Source organism: Gymnogyps californianus, chromosome 7, assembly GCF_018139145.2.
Source record: "Gymnogyps californianus isolate 813 chromosome 7, ASM1813914v2, whole genome shotgun sequence".
NCBI lineage: Eukaryota > Metazoa > Chordata > Aves > Accipitriformes > Cathartidae > Gymnogyps > Gymnogyps californianus.
Window position 1 is genome coordinate 30612078 of NC_059477.1, and position 28000 is coordinate 30640077.

The 28000-nt window shown below is 47.9% G+C and overlaps 1 protein-coding gene across 1 annotated transcript in view; it reads left to right on the forward strand.

Annotated features, from left to right (window-relative positions):
- GLI2 (GLI family zinc finger 2) overlaps window positions 1–27682 on the forward strand; it is a 196039-nt gene extending 168357 nt beyond the window's left edge. Inside the window, exons 6-14 of the mRNA XM_050900282.1 lie at window positions 292–493; window positions 2810–3020; window positions 4656–4769; window positions 8223–8354; window positions 11944–12093; window positions 15818–15982; window positions 20481–20762; window positions 23904–24240; window positions 25302–27682. Of these exons, the coding sequence (XP_050756239.1) occupies window positions 292–493; window positions 2810–3020; window positions 4656–4769; window positions 8223–8354; window positions 11944–12093; window positions 15818–15982; window positions 20481–20762; window positions 23904–24240; window positions 25302–27655 (3947 nt within the window). The 3' untranslated portion in view covers window positions 27656–27682. The remainder of the gene's footprint in view (window positions 1–291; window positions 494–2809; window positions 3021–4655; window positions 4770–8222; window positions 8355–11943; window positions 12094–15817; window positions 15983–20480; window positions 20763–23903; window positions 24241–25301) is intronic.
- The last annotated feature ends 318 nt before the right edge of the window (window positions 27683–28000 follow it).

Below are 28000 nucleotides of genomic sequence, written 5' to 3' on the forward strand. Positions count from 1 at the left end.
CTTTTAATTTTGAGTTAATTTAGTGCTGATGAAAGGGGGTGATGGACAGGCTTCTGTTTATCCCCCGAGGAGGGCAAAGCAAGCGGGTGTTTGTGGTGCTGCCTGACCCCTGTCATTCAGCGCCCAGCAGAGAGGAAACCTCCCGTCAAAGTGCAGCTGGTCCCTACGCTGCTCCCGGCTCCTGAACATCCCACAGCAGTCACGAGTGCAGCAGGTCTCAGCACCTCCCACCCCACAACAGGAAGGGAGCAGCCCGCTGGTTTTGTCTGACAAAGTCTCTCTTTCCTACAGTGTCCCGGTTTTCAAGCCCACGGGTGACTCCGAGATTAAGCCGAAAACGAGCCCTGTCTATCTCCCCTCTGTCTGATGCCAGCATTGATCTCCAGACGATGATCAGGACCTCCCCAAACTCTCTCGTGGCGTATATCAACAACTCCAGAAGCAGTTCAGCGGCGAGTGGCTCCTACGGTCATTTATCTGCCGGGACAATCAGGTAAAGCTCTGGGACCTGCTCCATTCAGCTGCATAACCATCCCCCCTGAAAGGAGGGGTGATCCTCCAGCAAGGGAGACCTTCCCTTCCTTGCAACCTCTGCTTTTGTGCATTGGGGCTGTGTAAAATCAAAGCCCCCATCTGGTTTTGCATGTGGAAAGGTACTTCGTGGCATATGGGGGTTTTTTTTTGCTGGATTGGGATTATTGGTTACCAGGTTTCCAGTAATTACAGTATGATCATGTCTCCCTGCAAGCAGAAACAGAGAATAAATTCATCTAACAAAATGCTCATTGTGAGCGGTTGGACTGGTTAAGAAACCCTCTGATTTAAGACATTGCCCCAAAGTATTCTCCAAATTATTGGCCCACATTCTTCAAAAATATGTTGTCTGGGCAGATTGAAGAGCCTAATTCTAAAAACATATTTAAAACAAATCTAAGCCCTTGAGTAAAGTTTTGTTCAAATCTTAATTAAAAAGCATTTATACTAGGCAGATCACTGTTGTCAGTTCCTGCCGTGATTGCTTCACCCAAGTTTCACAATGTTATTATTCTTTTTATTACTTAACTGTTAAAAATGTTAGATCTAATTAACACTGATGTTGCAAAGCAAGGGTTTATAAAGATCATGCACTCCTAAAATTTGTAGGGGAAAACAGACATATTGCCATTAGTAACTGTAACATTAATTTTATAAGTTACTTTATCCAGCAGCATCATTTAGAAATTGACTGTAAAATAAAACATAATGCTAACTTAAACAAATTGCAACTCCTTGTCTGGTAATCACATTTTTTTTTGTCTTTTCACCTGTTGTCGTTAACTGGGCATACCTGTAGCATCTCATCTTATACTCATATTTTAAGCTTTTCAGGGGTAGCATCTGGTATTTTCAACAAATCAGTAGAGTGCAGAGTCTGACCCAATGGTCAGTTGTTGGCCTCTGAGGGAATAATCAAGTAATAATAAAGAACTTGAAACTCTTCTCGGTGTTCTAAAGGTGTATCTCAAATGTCAGGAATTGTAAAATAGGTTACATATATAACAGGATAACTGTCAGCAATCTGGGGTGAAAAGACTTTTTTGTTATTATTTTAACAATGTCTTAGTGGCAGGAATGAAATCCTTTCTCACCCGCTCAGACCCAGATCCTAGTAGCACTTCAGAAAGTCATTTTTGGACTTTGCTGTAACATAACAAAGCTGTGCAGCAGCCTGCCATCACACCTCATTTGCTGCAGTACATATTTCACTTCCAGAGCTCTTTTACACTGTAGTGATTTTTGCCCTTTATTCTTTTGGTCAAGTTGTCATTAACTGGTTTGGAACAGAAATACTAACTGTATGGTCACCAGCAATAAGTATTTTCTCTAAAAGCAAAATTGAAAATTAAACATGTTGCTAATGATGGCCCCGTTCTCTGAGCACTCCCACTGTTGGCAGTTTTAGTGATGTGAGAGAAAATACCATGAGGGTGGCAAATAATCGATTTTGGGGCTAAGAGTCTATGGTTTGTGCATCACCCGCCTAGAGTACAGGGAGCAGAGCATCTCCCGTGCTTCTCCATCTCTGCCAAGGGGACTCACCCCTGGGAGTAAACCCCTTCTTTCCAAAAGCAGAGCTTCGTTTTTAATGCTGTCGACTGCTGCATCCTGGCTCGGACCTGTTGCCCCCAGTTAGTGCCCAAGCAGCCAGGAGCTGGTGGTGTTTCTGGTCACTGCTGACCTAGATTGGAGCTGAACCAGTGACCTACTTATGAAGGGTGACATATTTCAGCAGTCCCCTGAGCCAGCACTCCCCTCACCTGAATGCAGAGTAAATTGCATGGTTTTGGACTATATTAAATGGGTAGTTATTCATCCCTGCTGTGATCTGTGCCAGGTGAGCCAGGTGATGCTGGTTTTTTATATCCAGGGTAGCATAACCCCAAGGTTGCGAGTCTGCAGAATAGGTCTGCCTGGGAAAACCTGGGAGCCTCGGGAGCTGCAAAGCCAGATGTGTTCAAGTCCCATCCTCTTCTGCACTCCCTGCCAAGGGCTTTGGCTGTTTTTAAACATAGGAAGCAAAGAAATTACAATCAGTCTGATACGTGGGTCGGAATGATTCACAAGTTTGCTGAGGCACACACGAGACGGATCCTGTCTTTGCAGTAAAGCAGGCTGTCAGGCTTATTGTGGCATTGAAGGCATCTAGCTGGGGCAATGCAGCCTGTCTCCTGGAGTCTTCAGGAAGCCAAACTTGAATCAGTCGCTAGCTAATGTGATAAATATTGTTTAAAATAACTCCTCATCATTTTTCCTCCTCCTATTGCTCCAGTCCAGCGTTCAGCTTCCCTCACCCCATTAACCCCGTGACATACCAGCAGATCCTGACCCAACAGAGAGGCCTGAGCTCAGCCTTCGGACACACTCCTCCCCTGATCCAGCCGTCCCCGACCTTCCCCCCACGGCAGCACATGGCGGTCATCTCCGTCAACCCACCGCCGGCACAGATCAGCAGCAACAACTGCATCTCTGACTCCAGCCAGGTAGGGACAGCCATCCTGGCTCTTTCCATGCGTGGCCCACGGGGAAATGGAGGCACACTCTCCATGGGGTGAGTGCTGCCCTTCATGGTGGCTATGGGAGTTTTACCCACTCTCTTTTTACTCATGCTCTCCCTTTATGTTGCTTTTTCTTCCTCCTGGCAAAGCGTTTCTGGACTAGTCACAGCCAAATTTTGCACCCACCTCCCTTCCTTGCACACACACATACCTACGCATGCAGGAACCAAAGGCCTTGATCCATCAAAGCACTGAACATCATATACAGGGTCATCTCAGGCAGCAAATCTCCTTGAACACGTTATATGCTATTGAAATCGAGGGAATTCAGCACACGCAGGAGTGTTTTGCCAAATAAGCACCTGAGCACTGTGAACCAGCCTTCATCAGTTCCTTCACCAATCACTCCTTCCTTTTTTCTGCTGATGTGAACCATGCCGATGGTCTTAAAACATGTTATTCCTTTCCTCTTTAACAAATAAGTGCATCCTACGTAGGACCTCTGGACATTTTACTTATTGTTCCTTCTTTTTCAGTAGCTTTCTCTCTCGAGATATCCCTGCTATTGATTTTTACTGTTAAGGTTTGCAAAACCAGGGGCCAGATTTTGAAAACTAGGAATGCCATGATGTGTATGAAATCCCACACCTCAAACGCATCCTTGCAAATACCTGTGAGTTCACACAGGCACGTGCATGTATGCACAAGCCCTCCACATGCACAGGTTTAGTGACTATGTCTAGCACATTTTTAATCATTTTTCCTTACCATTTTCATTCCTGGGAAGTTTAAATTGCAGTGGCTTTTCTCCCCAAAGACTTATTTCACCTCATTTCACACCCATTTCAAATTGTTGTTTTAGTTGTATCATACTGAAATTTTCAGACTGGTTTATTGTTTTAGGGTTTCTCATGGCTGCTGCACTGCAAACTCTGTTTGTTATTGAAGGTTATTTGATTGATTGGTTTTGTTTTCTTCTTACAAACTGGCTACCAAAATAATGTGGCTGGCAGGAGTTATGCCTCTGTTTAATAACTTGCAGGACCAATCTTGAGCAATTAGCAAGAGTGTATTTAAAATGTTAATGTTCCAATTTTATGCACATCCAATGGGATGTTTTTTCTCCTGAAGTTGTTCTCATTTTTTAAGAGCTTAGAAAAATATACACATAGTCTTTCATGCACCCAGCACGCCGGAGCCCTCGCACGTAACCAGAGCCCCCCGCTCCCCCCAGGAATTCATTTTCTCAAGAAATCATTTCATCACATTGAGAAATAAAATCGTGGCTTGGATGGGGGTTGCATAAGGTTTTGATGGCTGTGACAGGGACTGGATCACTCTGAAATGGAGCAGCAGCAGCGAGGCCAAGCTCGCTGGTGAGCCTGAAGCTGATGCTGCCCTTGACTCTTCCCTCTCTTCCATCTCTCTGCCTTGCTCAAACCCACATGAGCTAGTTTTCATGTGAAACCCAGGCCAGCAGGCCAATACCCTGTTGTCCCCGGCCACTCCTGAATTTCAACATTGACTGATTTTTTAGTTAATTTTTAATGAGGAGGTGGGCTGCAGGCTGTCTCTCATCCCAAACCCTGGTGCCATATCTTGCCTGGTTTTCTTTCCTAGAGCAAGCAGAGCAGCGAGTCGGCCGTGAGCAGCACAGTCAATCCAGTAATTAACAAGCGCAGCAAAGTCAAGACTGAAGTCGAGGGCTTGCCCCCAGCGTCCCCAGCCACACAGGTAACCTTCCTGGTGAGACACGTGTTGTGCGGCCGAGGCAGAGAGCTGCTCAGTCTCGTTGTCTTTGGGGGCGATACTCTTGGCACCTTTTGCTGCAGCTGGGAGCGAGGCATCAAAGTCTATCCAGGCAGGCGGGTGTCTCTTGGAGCATGAAGCCCAGCAAGGTACAGGGCAGAGCTGCAGTGACTGAGTGAAGCGTTCGATGGGTGCTTGGGACTCAGCTTACTGTTGCTGTGCTTGGACAGAAAAAAAAGGGAGAGGGAATATTTCAAGTGTGATAATTTAAAAATGATGTCTGAGTTTTCTGTGCTGCAAAGCAAGCAGCATTAGTGTCTCAGAGCAAACATAGATTATGAGGGAATCTTGCATGTAGGTAGAAAGCTTCCAAAAAAAGGACGACTTCTTGATTCAACAAGGAATTGCTCCTAGAAACATCCTTTACACTGGTGACACAACATTTGACACCAAGAAGGGCCCAAAGGCCTTTGCTTTCTTTCCGGAGCTCTGTGATTGCAAACTGTTTAATGGCTGACAGTATCCATCTGACCGTCCTTTATCACAACTGTAAACTATCAGGAGTGCTCTAGGCACTTCATTTTCATGAAATATTAGGCCGTGTTATTGTCAAGCGAATGGAAGAGTTGATGACAAATTTCTCCTTCTGCCCTGGTTCAGGAGCAGGTCTCAGCATGATGCATGGGGACAGCAACGTGTGCAGTCATCAGGGGGCTGGTAAAATTGATGAAGATAGCATATCAGGGAAAGATAAACATGCTGTAGTCAGCACGATTAGGGCAAAGAGGCACCTCTCTGGAGCTTTGAGTTTAGGAGTGCATCTACACGCTGCTGCAAAAGCACATGCCCCGAAAAACCAATCTGGCCACTACCCGGGCTAATAGGGCCACGTGTTTATTTCTTGCAGCAAATGAAAAAAGATTTGAAAGCCATCACCTGCTTTCTCAAAGCATCTGTAGCAGAGGAGCTGTGGGACAGACAGCTGCTTGCTCAATGGCTGTCATCCTCCGTTCTCTGCTCCGATGTGAAGAAGTGTACGCCCAACAGCAGGGAGTGCTTAGATAGCATAAGCCTGGCTCACCCCTGCCCCAAAGTTTCATCCACTGGGTCTTATGTGAAATAAGGACTGAAAGAAGAGAAGGAGCAGTTTAAAGTGGTGCAAGGAGGTTTGATTAGAATAGCAAGGTGAAATTAAGACAAGAAAAAGGCACGCTGGTTGTCTAATAGTTCCTAATGAGGAGATCTGTGAAGTAATACCCCAAGGGAAATGTAGGCTTCACGTCTTGCAGCATTTCAGTATTGACTGGGAAATTACTGGAAAGTATCTTGTAAGACACAGACCATTCTTGGCAAGGAGAACAGGTTAAAAGACTGAACGTAGTGGATGTCTCCTCTTCAGTTGGTCTAAGCGACAGCAACTTGTTAAATTTGAGGATTCCTGTTTTGCAGGAGACTGTGCTGAAAAGTTGAGTTACAGTCAGTTAATTATTGACTGATACATTTTTTGCAGAGTATGAAGCTCATCCGTCCCAAAAAAAGCATGCATGTGTGTGTTTTGTTTTGGAAATGCTGTACTGGAAACGCCTCATGTGAGTTGTGGTTTGGGTATTTAAAATCCTTGGCCAGACAGTATCTCCCATGATGGCTTGTGCTATAAAAAATGCAATCCAGACAAGATTTGTGAGACACACTGGAGCACCAGGCATGAGGGACCTGAGTTACTGTGCTCTTACAATACCACAATAGCTCCAGTACAGATTCAGAACAATGTTGAACTAGCCAGAAATGAAACAAGTCAGTCCTCTTCAACAAATTAAAATGGTTTCAATTCCATTTTTCCAACAGAAAGTATAAAAGCTTTTAAGATTTTTAGTAGAAAATTTCACTTTTCCAGAGACCACACTTTGCACGGAGAGAAATGTTTCAACAAAAATAATGTTCACAGCTCAACCAAATAGGAATTGCAGGAGAAAGAAGCTGCTGTTTGAACTTTCTCAGACTATTGCTCTGGGCTCTGATAGAGTTTGAATCTCCAGAAGTCTTTCTGTAAATTACTACAGTTTCCTGTCCCAAGAGCCACCTTACCATTTTTTTTTTTTTAAATTAAGAGCTAAATAAAACAAATCTCTTCCTCTCCATATCTAAACTTTTGAACTGAAAACTCACAGCTGGCATGTATGTCATGAGCTAGTTAATGAAAATTGTTGAACTTTTGTACAGTACATCTCACTTTCCAAGCCATATAATGCCATTAAGTCATTAATCATGGCAACCCCTCAGTAGGCATTGGGAAGGTGTTGATGGGGAAGGAGATGGCAGCCAGATAGGTCTGTTTGGGCAGGTTAGAGGCAGTTTGAGACGGGTCTGGCTGTGTCTACACACTTACGGGACCAAATGGAGCATCAGATCATGAGGAACAGCATCTGATGTGGTCAGTCACCCCAGACGCTCCTGTCTAAAGCTGCCCTGGAGGCGGGATGCTCTGTGCTGGGCAGTAGTAGTAATTGGGAGGAAAGGGAATGAAATGGATCAAAACCTGCAGGGTTTTGTATTGCTAAATTCCCAAGCCAATATTGGCTGCTGATTGCCTTGTTTGTAGTGCAAGTGTCTGACACACACAGAGCCGACAGTTGTCCTTACCTCTGAATTGTACTAATTATGTTGTATGTTACACTATTGTGTAGGTGCCGATGCTTTAATCCTCATAGCAGCCATAAGAAAAATCTTCTGTGTTTCATTTGGCACTGAGGAGCTGGCTAGACAGAGAAGTTAAGGAGAGAGCTCACAGCATGCCCAGCATTAAAGTAACTCATTTATGAGTCCAGAGCCCCTGGAGTTCTGCTCTGCAACCCACTCATCTCTGGGTGTTGCTCAAGCTTCCCAAATTTCCCTATCTCAGAGCAGTGCTTTGAGGGCTCACTACTTTGTCCTTGTGGAGCACCCTGCAGGTGTAAATCTTTGGGTGAGGATTAGGTATAATTTTCTCATCTATTGAAAGATGCAGAAAACAGGAACCCCCCCTCCCCAACCCATGTCAGGTGAGTGTGGTAACCACTAGGCTCTGACTGCTCTGTGGTTTCTTCATGCTCGTATTTCCCCACTCCCCCCAGATCAGAAGTTTTGCTCCAGCAAAGAACACAAGCAAAGGTCAAAAGCCAGCCTTTTCCTTTCTCCAGGCTTTCCTGGGACTACCCACAACCTGGCTGGAGCCAGGCACCGCTGCGACCATGGCTTCGGGGTGTTTCGTGTCTTGTCATTAACTCTGACCGATTTCTGCCAAAACTCCGTAACTCATTATTTCACAGTAATCAAGGATGTCATGTTGCCACAATGAACACTGTTTTGTGATCAGTTGATACCTGCCCTGTAATCTATGAGTAACAGAGGAATTCAGATGAAAGAAGTTCACCTTATACAATGCACCGTTGTGTATTGCAGGAGCATCTGACAGACCTGAAAGAAGATCTAGATAAGGATGAATGTAAACAGGAGCCTGAAGTTATTTATGAGACGAACTGTCACTGGGAAGGGTGCACAAAGGAATATGACACTCAAGAGCAGCTCGTCCATGTGAGTAATGGTTGGGAGGAAACCCCAGCGATAAATTTGGGTTTCTGTGCACTTGTCCTCATTTTTTATCACTAGCTTCTGTACAGCCAGAGCTCACTCTGGGAGCTACTAAAGGTGGAAATCAGAGATACGGTGTGTAAACACTGCCAAAGCAGGTCGCTGCTCCCTGAGGAGTTTAGCTGCAAGAAGCCTCTCATAGATTATTTGATGTTGCTCTCTTCTCAGCTGCTGAGGCTGCAGTTTTGGTCTCCCTTGTGCACATCCCAACAACAGAAGGCTCTGTGCAGAGGACCTGATCAGAAAATGGGGAAGGGGGCTGAGTCCTTCCCTCTTCGCTGGCTGAATTCACTGAGCCTCCCCACGCACCTACACCAGCTATGGGTCCATACTGTCCTCAGTCCTTGTCCAGGCCGTGAAAGCCTTTTATGCTATTGTGACATGAACCGTGGGGCTGTATCTTTTAGGGGCTGTTGACCTGCTCAGCTCATCCCTCCCACAAAAATAGAGCGCTTCCAGAGTTTGGAGACTTCCAGTGTCTCCATCAGGGCCCGAAATATAGAAAGTGGGTTGATTTTTTAAAAATTGGGAAATAGGGCTTCCGTAATCACAGTGATATCCCCAAACCAGTATCAAAACTGCTCTCTGAAGGGTCCCCAAACCAAGTCATTAATCAGATTTTCAGTTCTAATTAATTCCAAGAACCTTTTGTGTGCTTTGCTTCACCTGGGAATCCACCGTTTGGTTTCCTTTGGCTTCTGGGGTCAACAAATCCCTCAAACTCAGAGCGAGTGCCTGTGAAATCAGACATGATCTGTGTCTAAGCCCCATCCTGCCCCCAGTCCAGCACCCTCCCACTCCTCATTTTGGGTCCACAGTGTGAGCCCCGTTTGTTTCAAGCCAGCCCAGAGCTGCTGGGAATTCACCAGCCACAGCAACCCTGCTGCTTGCAGCAAGATGTTGGATTGAGCTAATTTTGCGACAGGACCTGCTATCTTCTCCTTTCCCTGCAGCCTTTTGCTGCTTGCCTCAGCCAGGCTCCAAGCCTGCCAGGGGCCACCACGTGCAACGCACATGTAGCCTTCTTCCTGAGGGCTCATGTCTGCTCTCACCCTTTTTTATATATCTTCATTTTAGTCATGTTTAGACACCACCAAGTAGGTGTCAGTCTCCTTTTTCCCAAGCTCTGCACACAAGCATTATCTTAGCCCAGAGGGATCACACTCTGAATGATAATTTTGGGCATGTGCTCTTCTTCCATCTAAGGCTAGCACCTGCCCGCCTCTGCCAGAAGTCACTGGTTCAGTGCAACAAGTCCTTGAGTACAGACAGATTTGGAAATAGTTTTCAGGGCCAAATGAGTGATAAGGTGCTTAATGGGTTGCACATTGCATGCCACAGGGCATTGCTTTTCTGAGGTTAAACCACAGTGGCCCTGTCAGATGGGCTGGGCTCACATTTGTCCAGCAGTATTTGTGCATTTTCCTCTCAGATGTAAGAAAAACTCTTTAACTTTGCCCAGAGCAAAGTGCAGGGCAGATCCAGGCAGCTCAGCACAATTTATTTCCAGAGAAAACCCAAAGAAAAATATTTGACGGAATGTCCAAGATTTTCCTAAATTTGGAAGGTTATAAAAACGGAGGCTTCTGTACTATGATTACTAGCAACATGGGGTTGTGGATTTGGGATGCCCAAAATACACATGCAAATGAAATACAGATGTTGTGGGCCAACTCCTGAGAAGGTGGCATCCCACCGTGCATGGAAAAACTCTAGTTTGTGTGCAGAGCAAAGTACCTGGGCGTGCAGGGTCCATTCTCCATACACAGTGGGCAATGTGCTTGTGGGAGAAGTGTATGTCAATGGGGAGCAGCAGGAGTAAGGACATACTTTTGCAAGCACCACTGCTGCTCCCAGCCTCAAAGGCCACACTCAGTTTGAGAGAAGCCCAAGCAAAGCCTCAGGCCAGGTGGGAGTTTGATGGGGGCTACGGAGCCGTAGCTGAAGTGTGGTGAGTTGTGCAACTGCTCCTCCACAGTGATGGGAAGCAGATGTTGCCCAGAGAGTGAGTTAATAAGCCTGAAGGGGGGCTACAGTCCCCCTCCCATAAATGTGTCTTCCTCTGGCCCAAGCAGGACCAAATGGGTGAGCCTGTGCACTCCCCCACTCCTAGCACTGCCGTGCATAGTCTTGGTTGCAAGTCAGACTCCCACGCAAACAGAGCCAGGAGACGTATCTTCCCAGTCTGGTCTGGACGTGGTTTAGCGTGTCCATGGACCCACGTCCTGGGGGGTTCACCAGATTTCCACCGAGGCTAAAATCTCACACTGATGCCATGTTATAAAACCAGAAGCGTAGGCAGCTGAGCTCCAAACCCATATGAAACCTCTCCCAAACCCAGCCTCCTCCGACCCTCCCGGCAAACAGCTTTGGCTTTCAGTGTTTACCCGTGGTGCCCAAGGGACCAGCTGAGTGCCACGCAGCTCCTTGTGCCCCTGGGTAGAGCCGGTGCCCCAAGGAGCAGGTCTCTGTCCCCAGGATTGGGCAATGGCACACAAAATGCTGGGGCTGGATTCCGCTGGGACCGTGAAGGTCGGTGATTCTGTTTTAATGCATTTTTGTGTCCTCGTGCTGCCTCACCACCCCGAGAAAGTCTCGTCCCGAGCCACAATATGTGTGCCTGGCCTTGGCCAGGGGGACGAAGGCGGGGGCTGGAAAAAAATCTCAGTGCAAAAAAAACCAAAACCCAAACCCAAAGTGGTTTATTTTAGGATTTCCTGTCAGTGAATGTCTGCTGAAAGCACAGGAGTGAGGACAGGCATTATTTTTGGCAGCGAGACCCCATTCAGAGAGACAAGGCCGCTGCGGGAACAGTGCTCCCGACAGGCTGGTCTCCGGCTCTGTTTTCGACAGGGCTTCATCTGCCCTGGGCTGGGAAAAAGCGACCCTCGTCTTCCTCCCAGGGTGGACGAAGGCACCGTTCTGGGTCTGGCTTTTCAACACCCCGGCACAGGATTTCACGGACCTGAGTAATTAGCAGTAATTGAGGCCGCCGAGCTTTCCTTGGTGCATAGCTCGCAGATGCTGTCATTTCCTGCCAGCAGCCAGCGCTGGACAGCAGGTGGATGTCTTAGGGCTGGCGTATGGGCTGGCCGACAAGCAGGCTTAGAGTCGTAGAACCATAGAATCATTTAGGTTAGAAAAGATCTTTAAGATCATTGAGTCCAACTGAGGCTTGTCTCCTCCTCTCCCCCATACTCCAGCAGTGCCCCAGGAAAGGGTCCCAGCTGCATAAATGCGGCACAGGAGGGTTCAGCACAGACAAATGAGAGGGCTCATTGCAAACCTCCCATTTATAGCTGCTTCGGACCCAGTGCCCAGTGTGTTGGGTGATGTGCACCTTCTCCTGCAGGACACACCAGATTGCAGAGCTGGCTCCCATGTCCCTGGTGTTATCTGTGCACCTAGGACCCAGGTGCAATGCCTGACCACAAGCACTGGGGAGGGAATGGCTGGCTTTCAGAGCGCTGTATGTGCTTCGCTGGCATCAGCTCTTCCAGGAGTGACCCGCTTCTCCCTTCTGTCCTACCAGCACATCAACAACGATCACATCCACGGGGAGAAGAAGGAGTTTGTCTGCCGCTGGCAGGACTGCACGCGGGAGCAGAAGCCCTTCAAGGCTCAGTACATGTTGGTGGTGCACATGCGAAGGCACACCGGAGAGAAGCCACACAAGTGCACGGTGAGCTGGCAGGGACACATGGTGCATCTCAGCTTGGCAAGTGGGACACTGGACTTTGGTGGTCACACAAATGTGTGTGCAGACACAGGCATGGCTTCAAGCAGGGCTCTCCCAGGGTACCTGCTGGCACCCAGCCCAGGGCCAGTCCAGCTCTCTGTGTCCGGGTTATAGCTACTTGCAGGTTACACCCTGGGGACAGGGCAAGTGGTCAAGGAGGATGGTCGAGGTGTTAGCGGGTAAAACTGCATTTCCTTGGGGAAAATGGGTTCCGCTCTACAACAGAGATCCAGAGTGACTCAGGACAAGTCACTTAAGGTGGAAAACCAGCCAATTTAGTTGCTTACATCCAAGAAGGAAATCCAGTAACCCCACACTGTGGGGAATCACCTAACCCTGGCTGCGTCTAACTCAGCATCACCCAGTACTGCTGCTGGGGCGGCAAGTTTCCCTCACCCACACACCCAAGTGTGCACACAAGCCTCCTTCCAGCCTGGGGAGCTGGGTCAACACCTCCTGCCTCTGCTCTCTTAATCCAGAGGTGAGGTCAATCCCTGGGTGCTTAAACTCCAAGAGGAGCTCAGTCCCCAGACCTTCTGCATGCAAGCAGCACTGTGCCTAGTGTTAAACACTGCCTGAGGAGGAGCATGGGGTGCTATTTTGTATCTCAGCCCTGTGGGTACAGGCTCATCTAGCACACAAGAGAGCTAGGCTCACCTCCTCCTCAACCTTGAGATATTAAAGCCCATATCTGCCCTCACACATGGAGTCTCCCACTGCACCGCTGGCTGACGTGGGGCAGCCAAGGATGCCTGATGGGGGGCACAAGAGAGAAGTGAGCTGTGGAGTTTAGTGGCTGTGGCCAACTGGTAGGAGAGGACAAGTGTTCACCATCTCTTTCCACACATGCTTCAGCCCTTTTTCCTCCCAAATGTCCATCCCTGTCTTTTGATATCCTCTGCTCCTTGCCTTCTCCTCCTGCCAGTTTTTCATACCTCCTCTGTTGTCAGCATTACACTGTTCCTCTCTACAGAGTCTCGGGGATGAGTCTCTCTGCTCGGCAGAATTCTGAGCCCTCGTCCCGTATCTTCCTCCTCTTAGTCACTTCCAGCCCTGCTCCCTCCCTGGCTCTGCCCCAGCTCCTGCTTACAAATATTAGGATATGTATGATTTGCTTGCTGCATGACTCCTTTATCAATCTTCCAGACCTATGTTCATTTAATTTAGAGCATAAGCTCCCTGGGGCACAGGGCCATGTCCTTTGTTTTAATCTTCTAAAGCACTTTGCCCAGTTCTAGTGCTTTACCAGTCTTCCTTAAAAGTATCAAGGAATATTGATTGTCGGTGTGCTACAAAGTGAGCAGTGAAGGAAGGTATAGCCCTGCCCTTGCAGGTAGAGGGACTCAGAAGACAAAAAGCAGCAGGGTCTGCATCCTCTTCAGTGCTGTAATGGAGCAGGAAAAAGCACTGCTGCACAATCCTGCCTCTTTCAAGCCTCAGTTGTGTCACACAGGAGCAATGACAAGGCTGTGTGTATTTGAGTCTCAAGTCATCCTCTGCCTCCTGGAGAACTGCAGTCCCTCCATGTGCGATATGTCGCAGCAACTCTCCCCAAACTGTAGTACCACTGGTTTCCAATTGCCTGGGATACATGGCAGCTCTGCAGACAGCGCACTTCTGTGGCAGAGCATTCCTTATCCAAGTCTGGCAGTGATTTTTCAAAGCGCCATTTGTTTCAGACAAGAAGTTTGTGGTGTACATAAAGCTACAGATAAGCCCAATTGCAGCCTGGGATTCGGTCAAGGATTATTCCAACAGATGACAGCCAGAACTCCCACTGGCATAATCAAATCCACGCGTAAGAGTGGGAACAACTGCTTTGAACACACACAGGCTGCTTTGCTGAGAAGCTTTTATTTGAAAATGTGGCCTCAGTACTTTTGCTCTTACTAGCTGCATTTTTGTGTCAGTATCCAGCAAAACCAGAATGGACACATGAATTGCCTCATGCTGAGTTTCCTTTGTTTTCCAGCAAGTGGAATGATGTATTTCAATAACCATAAGTGACTTGAGTTGTAAAGGACTGTTTGCACAGGGCAAGAGAAGAAAGGGATATACTGTGCTTCCTCAAAGTTGCGGCATGTTCTATGGGCCAAATGGGCTAATGAAAGTTGTCTGAGGAAGGGGAACTGGATCCATCCCGCCCCGACAAAGCTGTGGAAGGAATCAGCTCTTGTAGGATGCTCCTACTGTCCTTGAAGAGATCTGCATATCTCAAGAGAGCAGAGCAAGTTTGCCTTACGTCCACCATCCCTATGCTAGACCTTAAAGGGAAGCTTAAGTAACCCTACTTCTTTTCCAGCACAACAAAGTTATATGGGATCAACCTATGCCTACATGCTTCATGGGTTTCATGGGCTGCATGTTTTCCTTACTCCTTAGCAGTGCAGGCGAGTCCTATGCCCATGGAGCACAAGGAGACAGGTATCACTGCTATTGCATGCAGCTGCCTTTGGCCTCTGCCCAAAAGGGCCAGATCTCTGGACACACAGGACCACTCAGCTGCCCACAGGGAAATCAGACACTGAGCTGTGGCATGACCTGTCCTGCTACGACACCAGTTTCTTCACTGGCCAAGACTCAAACATAGCAATGTGAAGTCCTGTCACATCTGGACTGAACTTGTAGACACGTTTAAGTGATCTGACTAAAACACAACACCTTGCGGCTTGCATGCATTACAACAGGAGGGGCTGCTTGTTGAAATTTACAGTGTGTTTTAAGGTGCTGGAATAGGAAGTGCAGCATGGGCTTTTCAATGCTCCCAGCTGAACAGCGAGTGCAGCATTTAGCTAGAGCTGCTCCCATTTGGAAGGGAGCCTTGCATTTCTTAAAACCTCTTCCAGTGTTTGTAAGTTCCCACTTGCTTCGTCAAAGAGGATTTAAGACGGCCTCCTTGGTTTGAGGTGAAATCCTCCCATCCTGCAGACAGGGCAGGTGCAGGGAAAAGCCTCCAGCCCAGCCAGAGTGGAGGGTGGCAGGACCCAAAGCCTCACCATGTCTCCCAAGCTGCTCCTTCTCGTTGTGTGGGCAGCTGGTTTCCTTCCAGGAGGAAGGTTCCTGGCCTGTTTTGTCATCCAAAAATCCATCTGTCTTCAAGATTGAGAGTCTTGTTTTTTAAACTGGTAATGTCAGACAGCCTGACCACAGCATCCTCTGAGAGTAGACCCAAGCTGTAATTTGGGAATCTTCAAAGCTTGCTAGATTTCTGCTTGTGTGTTAGAGAATGATCTGGCCTTTCTAGGACTGGTGTTAGTGAAGTTGCAAGGCTGGTCAAACTGTCAAGAAGCCATCAGTTCTCTGGGTGGGAAGGAGAGGGCCTCTGTTTCTGAGTGTGTTAGCTGCAGAGGGATGGCAGTAGGGGCTAAGAGAGCCCTGGGAGGAGTGGAGGGGTGTTCCACCCTGCTGGAAAAAAGAATCTCTTGTTGAAATGTCAGGTGGGTACCCAACAAGGAGCAGCACCTTAAATATGACTCACTGCTGAAACTCTCAGCCTGCCTAGGGAAGCGAATTCTCCCAACAAAGTGGATGTTGTTCCCTAAAACACAAGCCCTGTAAAAGGAAGAAAAAAGAAAGAATGAGAAACAGATGAGAAGAGTTTAGGCAGGGGGAAAATCAAATTTTTCTGGTTAATTAATCACTCCTCTTATGTGTTTTTTTATTTTAGTTTGAGGGTTGCTCCAAAGCCTATTCCCGCCTGGAGAACTTAAAGACACACCTGAGGTCCCACACTGGAGAAAAACCTTATGTCTGTGAACACGAAGGCTGCAATAAAGCTTTTTCCAATGCCTCGGACAGAGCCAAGCACCAGAACAGGACGCATTCCAATGAGGTAAGCCTGGGCTCACCGCAGCTCAACGGAGGGCTTTTTTTTTAATTTTGCTGACAATAAACATACACTTTACACGCTGGACTCATGTAAAAAGAAACCTACTGTAATGAGAGGTTTTTCTTATTTTTTAATGGGATTTATTTTGCTGGAGAGCCAGACCACATTAGCTTTATATTTATGAAAGCCATGTTTGAAATCATAAACAGATGTTAAAGTATGCAAACTTTTTAATCGGCTTTGGAAATTAAAGCAAGCATTTTCCAAATTTATGATTTTTAATAGCACAAATAGGATTACACAGTTGTGCATGTGATGTTTAATATTACTGTGGAGCAGACTTGCAGTAGTATAAGAGCTACCATGGATCCTGACACTCTGGAAATAATACTCCTTCCATCATTTGAGGTACAATGATAGAGCACAAGGCAATGCTTTGTTAACCTTGGCTAATTAAGACCCACTATTAGTAGTTGGGGAGCAGAGGAAATTGCCTTTATTGTAACGCATGTGATGGTCTGTTGCAATCAACCACGGCCGACGATTGAAATTTATATTACCACTAATTAGCTGACAAGGGAAGAAAAAACAACACTCCAAAGTTCTAATAGTGTTTGCAGCCATGAAGAATTCAGTCTGTAGCCTAATTTGCAACAGTTAAATGTAGACTATTGGAGAATGGAACACAATTGCCACGGATGACAGCTTTTTAAAGTGATGCTGTGTCTACAAAGGGCTTGTTGGGAGTATTTCTACCTCTGGCATAATATCAGTCAGTGATAACCAGAGCTCTGTAGGTTTCAGAGATTCTGTTGCAGTCAGAATAAGGACTTAAAGGCTAGGATGCCCTTCTGTGCTGTATGATGCTGAAATGGACCCAATGAATGACCTGGATCCTAGTGTTATTTGAATTGGTTTCGGTATGAATCCAAATGTCAGGATTGTCCTTCACCAGTGAGCCACTTCCCCAGCAGGACACAGGTTAAAATTAACCCATATCCGCACTGGCACTGGGTAGTTTGGGGTTGGCTTAAGGCTACACCAACCTTGAGGCCAGGAGGGACCAACAAGGCATGCAACCTCTTGTCTGCTCAGCAACCTGCATTCCCAGTAACGGGTGTTTGACTAAAACATCATTTGCTCTCTGTTAAAGCTTCTTCCCCTGAAAGGTAGGCAGTCATGATTTAATTTCACATTTCAGGTATTAGAAATTGCTTGTTTTCCAGCCCTGGATGCTTTCTCTGCCTTCCTTCAGTGCTGGATCCAATGTCCCTTTCATTGTTGCTATTTCCACCTTATAACACTACAGTGTTAAGTCACTCTCCATCTTCTTTCGCATAAGCTAAATAAGTCAATCAAGACACTGAAGATTCCCGTTACTGCAGCATTTTTTCCTGTCCTTAAATCAATTTTGCATCTCTCTTCCATCCCTAAGGATTCTCATGTGGATGGATCAAGACTGCTGGTACAACTTTCAGTGCTGCATACAGACTCACCCTGCCCAGTTTCTGCACACTGAAGCAGTATGTGAGCTACTTTTTGCCCGTAGATCACTTGAGGTCGGACCCCTAGAGCTTTTCCAGGATCATTCCTAGGCAGGCCAGAGTTTCCCTTCTGTTGGGCCAGCTGGTGTCCCATGTTCCTACATGTGGAATTTTTGCTTTGGCTGTATTATTAAATGTCATGTCTTTGATGAGTTCAGTTTCCCAAGTTATCCAGATCAGGAGCTGCACTGGATCTAGGATGACTCCTCACTTTGTCTGAGCAGAGCTTGGACACACTTGAAGGTCTTCTCCTTTGGGTTCCCATTGTGCAAGAAGGTGAGGCTGTAGGGCAGGAGCATCCAACTCCTTGTCTATGGTGGACCCTGAGCTAATATGCTGTAACTTGGCACACGCTGCATCCAACAACACATATTAAAGACTCAGATAACAGATAAGGATTTTATCCTCTGCTGTTGCTTCCCCTGGAGGATGCCAAAGCCTTCTCAGGTGCAGAAACAGCATAGCCACTAGTGGAGGATTTGTACCAGACCAGCTGAACCTTGCCACAGGAACTACACGGCACTGCATGATCTTACATTTTGCCATCATGCTCACTCCTGAGCTGCTGTTCAACCCTCCTTGATGCAACACAGGCATGCCCCAAGAATTGTGGGAGATCTGTAGGCTGCATATAATGGTTGTCTGGGCCATACATTTGACACTCTCTTTTTGAGGAACATACAACATGATCCTTTGCAACAGAAGACATCCCTCATGGCAAAGCTCATTGCATTGGGCAGCAGGCCCAGGTGAGGGTCCTGCAACCAGCTGTGGCCATTGGGTTTGCTAACCAGTGGGTTAGCAAACTGCACTGAGACCTTGGCTCACAAAACCACATGGATGCAAAGCAGGAGTCTGTGACTGTGAATATTTCCCATTACCCATTGGTAACTCTATTGTGGTTCCTAGCTACTGCTAAATATTTTCCTCTGCTTGCAGTGTTTACTTGGGATACACCACAGTTTCAGAGTTAGTCATCCGTGTCTCCTCTAAGGGGGAAGTTCCAGGTTCCCTGTATCTGTCTCCATCATTGCGTGACAGGACGTACGCGTATGGTCCAAACATGCCGAAGTTCAAGGCTGGGGATATATTACCACGCTGGCTTTTGTTTGATTGTTGAAATGTCACATACACTATTTCATTTGAAACTTTCGGTGACTATTTGAGTCCCTTCAGGGGATACCTTCAAAATTACTCCTGGGAAAAGGGCTTTCATCCCGTGACCACTCTCCAGTGCATACACAAAAGAGTGGCATGGGTTCACGGCCAGCCAAAGGCTTGGAGTGACGTTTTCTCCAATTGAAGCTAAACAAGCGTAAAATGCAGAAATTCAGTTCTGCTGAGTGCCTGGGGAGTTCTCCAGTTCTCCCACCCTAAGGAGTATCATGCTGTATGCGTATGGGAGTAGGAGGGAGGCATCTGAGGTATCTAAATTGTTGACTTCACTAGGGCATACACTGCCTTAGATGTCAGAATCTGGATAACCCAGGGGATATATGAACACATGCCAACAAAACAGCTGTTGTGCTCAGTTCAGTTGCAGGAGGTATGGCCTGATGAAGAGGATGGTTGTACCCCGTTAGGTGGAGTGTCTGCTATCCAAGCAACAGTGATCGTGTTATCCTAATTACCGGTGTCTGAAAAATTAGAACTATTGGGCCTAAAGGATCTTTATAAAAAATCCTTGAACTGTTTTATGTAGGGTTTTTTAGCATGTGTGCTGGGGGTTCTGTTCTTTAGAATAGGTTTTAATAGCAGCAATAACTTTTCTACAATGCCTCGTCCAAAAGGTTGCGTGAGATTTATAAACAAACTATTTTACTTTTTGTGTTTTGGTTTACCCACCTTTAAAATATATTAAATATTTACCTCAGTGGGGTGTTATGAGGATTTAATTCATTCAAGTGATGTGCCAAAATCAGTCAGGAAGCACGCTTTTGAATAAAAAACAGACTTTCAGTGTTTTTCATGTGATGATGCTGGCTTTCTGCAAAGAACATATACTCCTTTGTATTTTTTCACTTAAGCTTCTGGATGAAATTACAAAACAGATAAAAAAAAGAATAGGAATGGTCATTTTGGGTAGCCTTCAAACAACATCTATCTGGTTTTTTTAATGGATCTATCCTAGTGCGTTGGCAGAAAAATACTTAGAGTAGCTGTGAGGCTGAAAGCGGAACTTGTGATGAATTCAGAGCTTCCAACACAGCAGCACCAGCTCAAACAACTGCAGTGCTAATACACTTTGGATTTGGAAACTCAATAAAAAAAAGTTAAAAGAAGAAAAGTATCTGTTTGCTGACTTCTGTTTTCAGAAGTATGGCTTCAGCCTTGTTTTCCTGTGGCAATCAATGATTCATGAGTTTGGGACTAGAGTGCTATCGTCTGAAAAAAACATTGCATGCCTGTGGTTTGTTTTGCACAATAACAGATTTCAAGGTGACAGGTGCTGAAGTGGTATGATAGATTGGGTAGGGTGAATCCAGTCTGGCTTGGTTTCACTGGAATTCCATGAGCCAGAAGGTCTCAGACATTTTCTTGGTGTAGACCCCACCTTAGCAGAGAGAATGTGTTATAGCCAGTCCCCTATATCACCTCCCTCCCATCCGTAATCAGGAAGCATTCCTGTGGCCACCCAAGCAAATACATACATGGGAAAGTAATATTGGGAAAGTAATATTAGGAAAGTATTTCATGAATTCTTAGCTGTCTTTTAATCCAGAACCTGAAAACAAGGAGTTTAGCCAACATCAAATGACTGGCCAGGTCTGTGTGGATCATCAGCAGCCCATATATCACTTCTTAGAGATCTTAGTCTTACAGAATCCTGTGGAGCAGATGCTCCTCATTTTGTTGCTGCCAGCCACTATGCTTATTGTATTTTCTTGGCCCATACACAGTACCTGGAATATTTGAGCTTGTTCTAAATATAACCCAAGATTTGCTTGTATTGACAGAAACCCTACGTCTGTAAAATCCCTGGCTGCACAAAGCGGTACACAGACCCTAGTTCCCTCAGGAAACACGTCAAGACCGTGCACGGGCCTGATGCCCACGTCACGAAGAAGCAGCGCAATGATGTTCACCCAAGGCCACCTCCGCTCAAGGAAAATGGGGACAATGAGGCAAGCGCCAAGCAGAGCAGCAAGGTTTCAGAGGAGAGCCCTGAGGCCAACAGCACCACGAGGAGTATGGAGGATTGCTTACAAGTCAAAACAATAAAAACGGAGAATTCTGTGGTAAGAGCAGTTGCTCTTGGCAGAAATGACGCGGCCCCTAATTTCTCCGATGCAATGGGGGCGTGAAGCATTTGCATGTCATTTACCTCTCCGGGCAGTTGCCCTTCACCTGCCAACACCCTAGAGTTCAAGTCCAGAGATGAAACTGCAGGTCAGGGCACAGTCCAGTACATTTTGCACCTTCCTACCCAGCATCACAAATTCCCGCCCTTGCAGTCATGGGGGCCACGTGATGCCCAGTTTTGAGCTTGGCCTCCCTGTGCTGTGAAAGTGCATAAAACTCAGAGTGTTGTGGTCAAATGAGCTTTACCTACCTCACCAATTTAAACTGAGCAATGACCATAGGGCACAGATTGATGAACGCTTCTTGAAGCAGAAGTCCTGGCTTAAGCAGCCCCTTTTCTCCTCTTCCCTGCACCCTTCACTGTCTGTCTTTCCAGGCTGCTGCTGCACAGCAGTTTTGCTGGCACAACTCTGTTGTGGGCTGTCTTATGAAGCCAGTGGGGATAAAAGTAGCTGTTTTATTTTTGTTGGGTGTCTTAAAGCAAGTTCAATTCCTCAGTCCCATCCACCATACACAGAAGCACAGAATCGCTGGGGTTGGCAGGGACCTCTTGATATCGTCTAGTCCAACCTCCCTGCTCAAGCAAGGCTGGCTAGAGCACATTGCTCAGGAGTACATGAGTTCAATACACAACTCTCAGCTGCCACAGAAAATTGTAGTGGGACGATGGGGCAGGGGAGTGAAACCAGGAATAAACATGGGAGCAATGCTGTGGCCCACAGAGTACAGGCTTGCAGTCAACCGTGATCATGCTTTACAGTCCCATGAGTGGCCACCAGCTGAAGCAAAGACCATTTATCAGCCTTCTGGCCATTACAGCATCTCCACAGTAGGCAGTAGCGTGGTCGATGGTGCTAACAAGGTGTGTACGGTGATGGGTCCAAACACATTCAAGGGTCTCCCACCCCATGCAGGGAGCCCACCTGCTCCTCAGCACACCACTGCTGGTGGAGGAGATGGAGCGTTGCAACACACAGGTCACTTTTGCCTTTTGATGTTTCTCTTCACCTTTGTACCCAAAGTTCTGGTCTTCTGCACCAGCTCAGAGTGGGCCAGGGTATGGGCTGGATACAGCAGAAAAGACCTTCACCTGCAAAGGGGAGTGTTCATATAGTCCCCAGACTTCTCACTAGAGCCAAAAGGACTTTGAACTCCTAAATATATTTTTCTTGATTTGAATCCAGGCTAAAAGGTTGTTATTCCTATGAAACAACATGCCCTAGAGCTACAAAGATTTTCTAAAAAAGATTAAGGGATGTGTTGTTGGACAAATTACTAATGAGCAGCATGTTTTGGTTAGGAAGAAATTGAGAATTTTCACATCCGAAGTGTCTCTAATTGACTAAAGGAACAGTTTTACTGTGGTGAGGCTCTGTATTGGGTTACAAAAATGAGTGTGAGAACCACCGGACAGAATGACCTCTCTCCAATACTCTTCCTCCATGTGTTTTGGTTTTTTCTTTTCCTGTGAAAACATGGACACAATCACAGCTCCCCACCCCGTTTCTCCTGAAGGTGTGGGGTTGTTTTCCTAGGGCTCTGCGCTCCCAGGGTTGCAGCCAAGCCGTCTTGCTGGCGGCAGGGCCATGGGTCAGATGTTCCTCTCCACTCTCCCCATCCCGCACTGCGTACTTCACTCGTGCACGTCTAATGGGCGGCATCTGACCTGGCGGGCCCACGTCCAACTCCTGTTTCCTGGTTAAGGTCATGGTGGTGGGAGGGGTGAGATGCTTCACTGGTTCCCATCACTCCGAGGCCCCTTGTTTTGACCCATCTTTGGGTCTCATCCCAAACCCATGGAGAGAGGTGGGAAGTCTCTCCTAGGGGTTTTTATCTGGGCCCCCAAAGAGGGAAGGCAGGGAAGGCGGGGTATGGGAGAGGGGGAGATGTTGGCAATTTGTGTTGTATTCTGCACTCCCCTCTTCCTCCTTTTACTCACATGGTCCTTTCTGTTAATGCTGTCTTTGTCCTAACAACCTGTTCTTTATTCCCACTTACCCTTCCTTACTCTACCTTCCTAAGGACAGTCGGTACTAAGGTGAGCAAAGAAATCCTTTGTATTAAAATAGCTGTATAAAGCATGGTCTCCTGCAGACCTCCTGTCTCCAGCTAACCCATGCAGGGTGGAGGCGGAGGCATGCAAAGCGATGGGGAGGGGCAGGGGATATTTGCTTGAGTGCAGAAAGGGGCAGGACACAGTGCTGAAGGATTCCCTTTGCCACCTTCAGCATCACAACTTGCCATTAAATCCTGGGATTGCAATCTCTGTCATCCCGATTGAAGGGCAATGAGGCCATCAGAGCCAGTCAGCCCTGCCCATGAGGGCTGCTACAGAACAAAGTAAAACACTGCATCACCCTGCACTCCCACCTTGGCCTGGGGCAAAGTACGTTGCCTTTTCAGCACTCCCATTTTTTGCTGGAGCATGGGCCTGGAGCAGAGAAGCCAGGCATCCTGTCTGGTAGCAGCAACAGCTACCTCAGAGCAAGTTCAGACCATTCAGTGTCTGTTGCAAATAAACTACTCAAGGTGAAATGCAATTCCTAATGTAAATAAAATAAATATTTATGGTGCTTATCTGCCTTATCTGCAAGTGGGAGTTTGCAAACGGTGAACCAGGTTTTTATCTGGCTGGGAAGTTTGTCAGCTAACCTAATTATATGTTAGGGTATTTTAAAGACAGAAATACGTTGTGTCTGAAATACTTAGGCCTTGATCCTATGTTAGATAAACCAGTGCTTGCTGCAATATACCTTGCACAACCAGGTAACGTGCTGCTTTTCTTCGAGAAGCATCTGTCATTAATCTTTTGGAGGAACAGCATTTGGTTGCTCTCCATCCTCCAGTTGAACCCACCATAGTTTTTCCGGCTGTGGGGTGCTGCCCCACCCTTCTCCCCCAGGGAAGGTGCCCCTGCCCTCTGGCAGAGCTGAGATCCTGCAGCAGGGAAGGGTAACAAGAGAGCAGAGACCCTAGGATAGAGCTGAACGTGTGGAGCCCGCTGGGGATGTTGGGCTCCTGGTTTCTTTCCATCCATGTTTCCACCTGCCCAACTCCTCTTCTTTTTCTTCCCCAAGATGTGTCAGTCCAGTCCTGGTGGCCAGTCGTCATGCAGCAGTGAGCCATCACCCCTCGGCAGCACCAACAACAATGACAGTGGAGTAGAAATGAACATGCACAGCGGGGGAAGTCTGGGAGATCTGACGGCGTTGGATGACAACGCTCCTGTTGTGGACTCAACGGTCTCATCTGGTAATTCGACAGTCAGCCTGCAGCTAAGGAAACACATGACGACGATGCAACGACTTGAACAGCTCAAGAAAGAGAAACTCAAGACAGTTAAGGATTCCTGCTCATGGGTGAGCCCAGCTCCACAAGCGAGAAACACCAAGCTGCCTCCCATCTCAGGAAACGGTAAGCCCTGGGCCTGGGCCGTGTCCTGTAGCAACCCTCCAGAGTCTGACTCTGGTTTCATAACCAGGAGTCTGCCCTGGAGGAGGATCATGTCTTATTGCCTCTGAGTCAGCCCTTGCTGGATAGAGATGTCAGGTAAAACAGAGAGCTTCGGTGTAAACACAGCCATCTGGTGATGCGCAACAGAAACCCAGATGCTCAGTGCTACAGAGCTATGAAGGGAGGCAGGGGTGTTGGTGTCCTTGTGTCTGGGCTTGCCCAGGACCCAGCCACAGCTGTCCTCACTCTCCCAGTGGCGACCGCAAGACTTGCTTGGGTTTGTTCCAGCAGTTAACAGTTCCCCAAGGGCTAATGTGCCTCCTGAGAGTCTGCTGGAGCACAGTAGCAATCCAGACAAGCCCTCCATCCCTGATCTTGATCTGACAGGCCTTTTGTCACTTCGAGAGCTCCTGGCTGTTGCCTACAGCTTCATATGCTAGTTTCCCACTGGCTGGGGATTCCTGATAAAGGCATCTTTATGATCCCTTCAGTGCTCCTCTAACTTTGCCAAGAAGTCCCAAGATATAGGGCCTGGGTTATACTAAACCTAAGGGCTTAGTATATTGGAGCTTCTTGGTTTACTCTGGGAAGAGCCTTTGAGTGTCAACTTCTGGGCTCTCAGCCTCCTATCCCTGACTGCTGTGCATCTGTCCCAGTGAGCAGCTGTGGTTGTAGCTACGTGCTGTCCCCGTGGCACTGTTCACACCAGTCCTACTTTTTTCCTACTAAGAGAAGTCCATGTGGAGACACTTCCGCAGCAACTGAGTATCAGCGGGGTACACATTGCAAAGACTCTGCAGCAAGGACTTCTTGTCTTCTCTCCCCAGCCTTCTTGCTCTTTGTGCATGGACACAGAGCTGGAGATGAAGCTTTGAATTCACTGGCAGCAAATGAAATTCACTATCATTCCCGTAAAATATTTGGGGGTGGCTTTGTGTGTCTGTATTCTGGCACCAAGAACACTGCCAAGTGGAATTTCTCAGCTAACTAAATGCTTTCCTTCCCTGCAACCTTTCTCTCAGGTTCTATTCTAGAAAATAGTGGTGGTTCTTCTGCTACGCTGCCTAATCCCAGAATAATGGAGCTGTCTGTCAATGACGTTACGATGCTGAACCAACTCAACGAGCGCCGTGATAGTACAACAAGCACCATCAGCTCCGCCTACACCGTCAGCCGCAGATCATCAGGGATCTCCCCGTACTTCTCCAGTCGCCGTTCCAGCGAGGCTTCGCAGCTTGGGCACCGTCCCAATAACACGAGCTCTGCCGACTCCTACGACCCGATTTCAACAGACGCCTCCCGTCGGTCGAGCGAGGTGAGCCAGTGCAGTGGGATGCCGGGTCTGCTGAACCTCACGCCAGCTCAGCACTACAGGCTGAAAGCCAAGTACGCTGCTGCCACGGGGGGCCCTCCTCCGACTCCCCTGCCGAACATGGAGAGGATGACCCTGAAGAACAGGATCTCACTTATGGATGGACCAGACCCCACCTTGCCCTCCATCCGCCTCCCGCCAGGCCCCAGGCGTTGCAGCGATGGTAACACCTATGGCTACCCATCAGCTGCAGCGTTTCCCCATGAGGTGCCGGGCAACTGCACAAGACGGGCGAGCGACCCAGTGAGGAGACCTGCCGGAGACCCCCAGGCCCTCCCACGAGTCCACCGCTTTAACAGCACCAACAGCATGAACCCCTTCCATCCTCCGCACCCTGCGGATAGGAGGAATTTCAGCCTCCAGAGCTACGGGCGCACGGATGGGAGCCTTCCCCGGCACACCTACTCACCCCGGCCGCTGAGCATCAGTGAAAACATCACCATGGAAGCCATGTCTGGGGAGGCTGAGGCGCCTGTCGGAGACGACGATATTATGCTGCCAGATGATGTGGTGCAGTATATCAAATCCCAGAGCAACGGGACGGCAGCCGAGAGCACTTCCATGGGGTACAGCAATGAGATGCAGAGCTTCCAGGGAAGCGGGAAGCTGCAGCCTCCAGCCTTGCCCAGCCAGCGCAGGATGGCAGTGGCTGAGGCGAGCATGAGCCACTTGGGACCCATGATGGCAGAGTGTCCCATGAGCTTTGATGCTTCCTCAGACATGAATAAAAATAACATGCCCGTCCAGTGGAACGAAGTCAGCTCAGGTACGGTTGATATCATGTCCAATCAGTCAAAGCAGCAGTTTTCACAAGGGAACTTAGCGGTGGTCCAGCAGAAGCAGAACTTTGGTCAGTACCAGAACTACAACCAGCAGCAGCTGCAGCTGCCGGACAACAGTATGAACGTAACACAGCAGAGCTTTATGCAAAGAAATGTGGGCATGGATGGGCAGAGGCTAAACTGTATGCAGCTGCGGCAGCAGCCGATGAGCCTAGGCCCCGGTATGAACCCTGATCTGGGCTTGCACGCAGGGTATAACCAACCTCATCAGATGCTGAGCCCCAGTGCAATCAGTGGCAACCCAAATCAGATCTCTCCTTGTAGCAGCATGGCAGCAAAGTCTGGACCGCACCTTCACCCTCAGCAAATGGACATGGCAACCGACCCTTCTTTAATGGTCGGCAGCAACAGTGAGCGCACAATGATGGGCCAGGTCATGCACGAACCGAGTCAGCAGAACTACTCATCTCAGCCAACCCACCTGAACTTCCCCATGGCTCAGGAGGCCTTTCATCAGCCCATCATGAACTCCAACCAGCCCAGCTTTGAGCCTCAGCAGAGCATGATGGGCTCAGCCACACAGGCATATCCGCCCGGCATGGTCCAACCTCATCCTCCGCCTGAGCCAAGCCCAGCCAGCAGACCCCGAGGCCTCCGCACCGTCCAGCAGCTGGGCTACATGAGAACTCCTCACCCTACAAACACCATCAGCCCGGGCCAGGAGGCAGCGGAAGCCATGCATAAAAGAACCAGCGACATGTTGCTGACACCAGCCCAGCAGTGCGCGGACGGCACGAGGGAAAACAATTTGATGTACTATTATGGTCAAATCCACATGTACGAACAGAACAGCAGCTTCGATAATCACGCGGACTGCCGGGTCAGACAGCAGCAGTGCGCGCTGAACAGCAAGCCAGCGGCTCTGCCTTCCCCGGGCGCGAACCAGGTGTCCAGCACGGTGGACTCACAAGGTCTTGAGCCACCCCAGATAGATTTTGATGCCATCATGGACGATGGGGACCATTCAAGCCTGATGTCGGGAACCCTGAGCCCCAGCATCCTGCAGAACCTCTCCCAGAACTCCTCTCGCCTGACGACTCCACGAAACTCTCTGACACTGCCCACCATACCCGCGGGAATAAGCAATATGGCAATAGGCGATATGAGCTCCATGCTAACCACGCTGGCGGAAGAGAGTAAATTTCTAAACATGATGTCATAACAGTAAAGCACAAGGCCTTAGCACTATCCAAGGGGCTCTGTGTGAAGCAGTTTTATGAATGTGCTTTTCAAAAATAATCTGTTTCAATAGAGTAGATTTTTTTTTATAAGTATTAAATACATTAAAGGGATTCAAAATGAAAATTTTAAGAAGTCTCTGTACAGAATTATGTAAACTATATCCCGGCAGTTCAGCACTGCAAGGGTGCACCTCTAGTATTATTTTTTGGCTTGGTTTCCCAGAGCACTGAACAGTATCACCACCAAGCTAGGAGACAGCATGAGCGTGGTTAGAGATGAAACCCTCCCTCCCCAGGAGCCCTGTAAATAGCACTCCCCATCATTT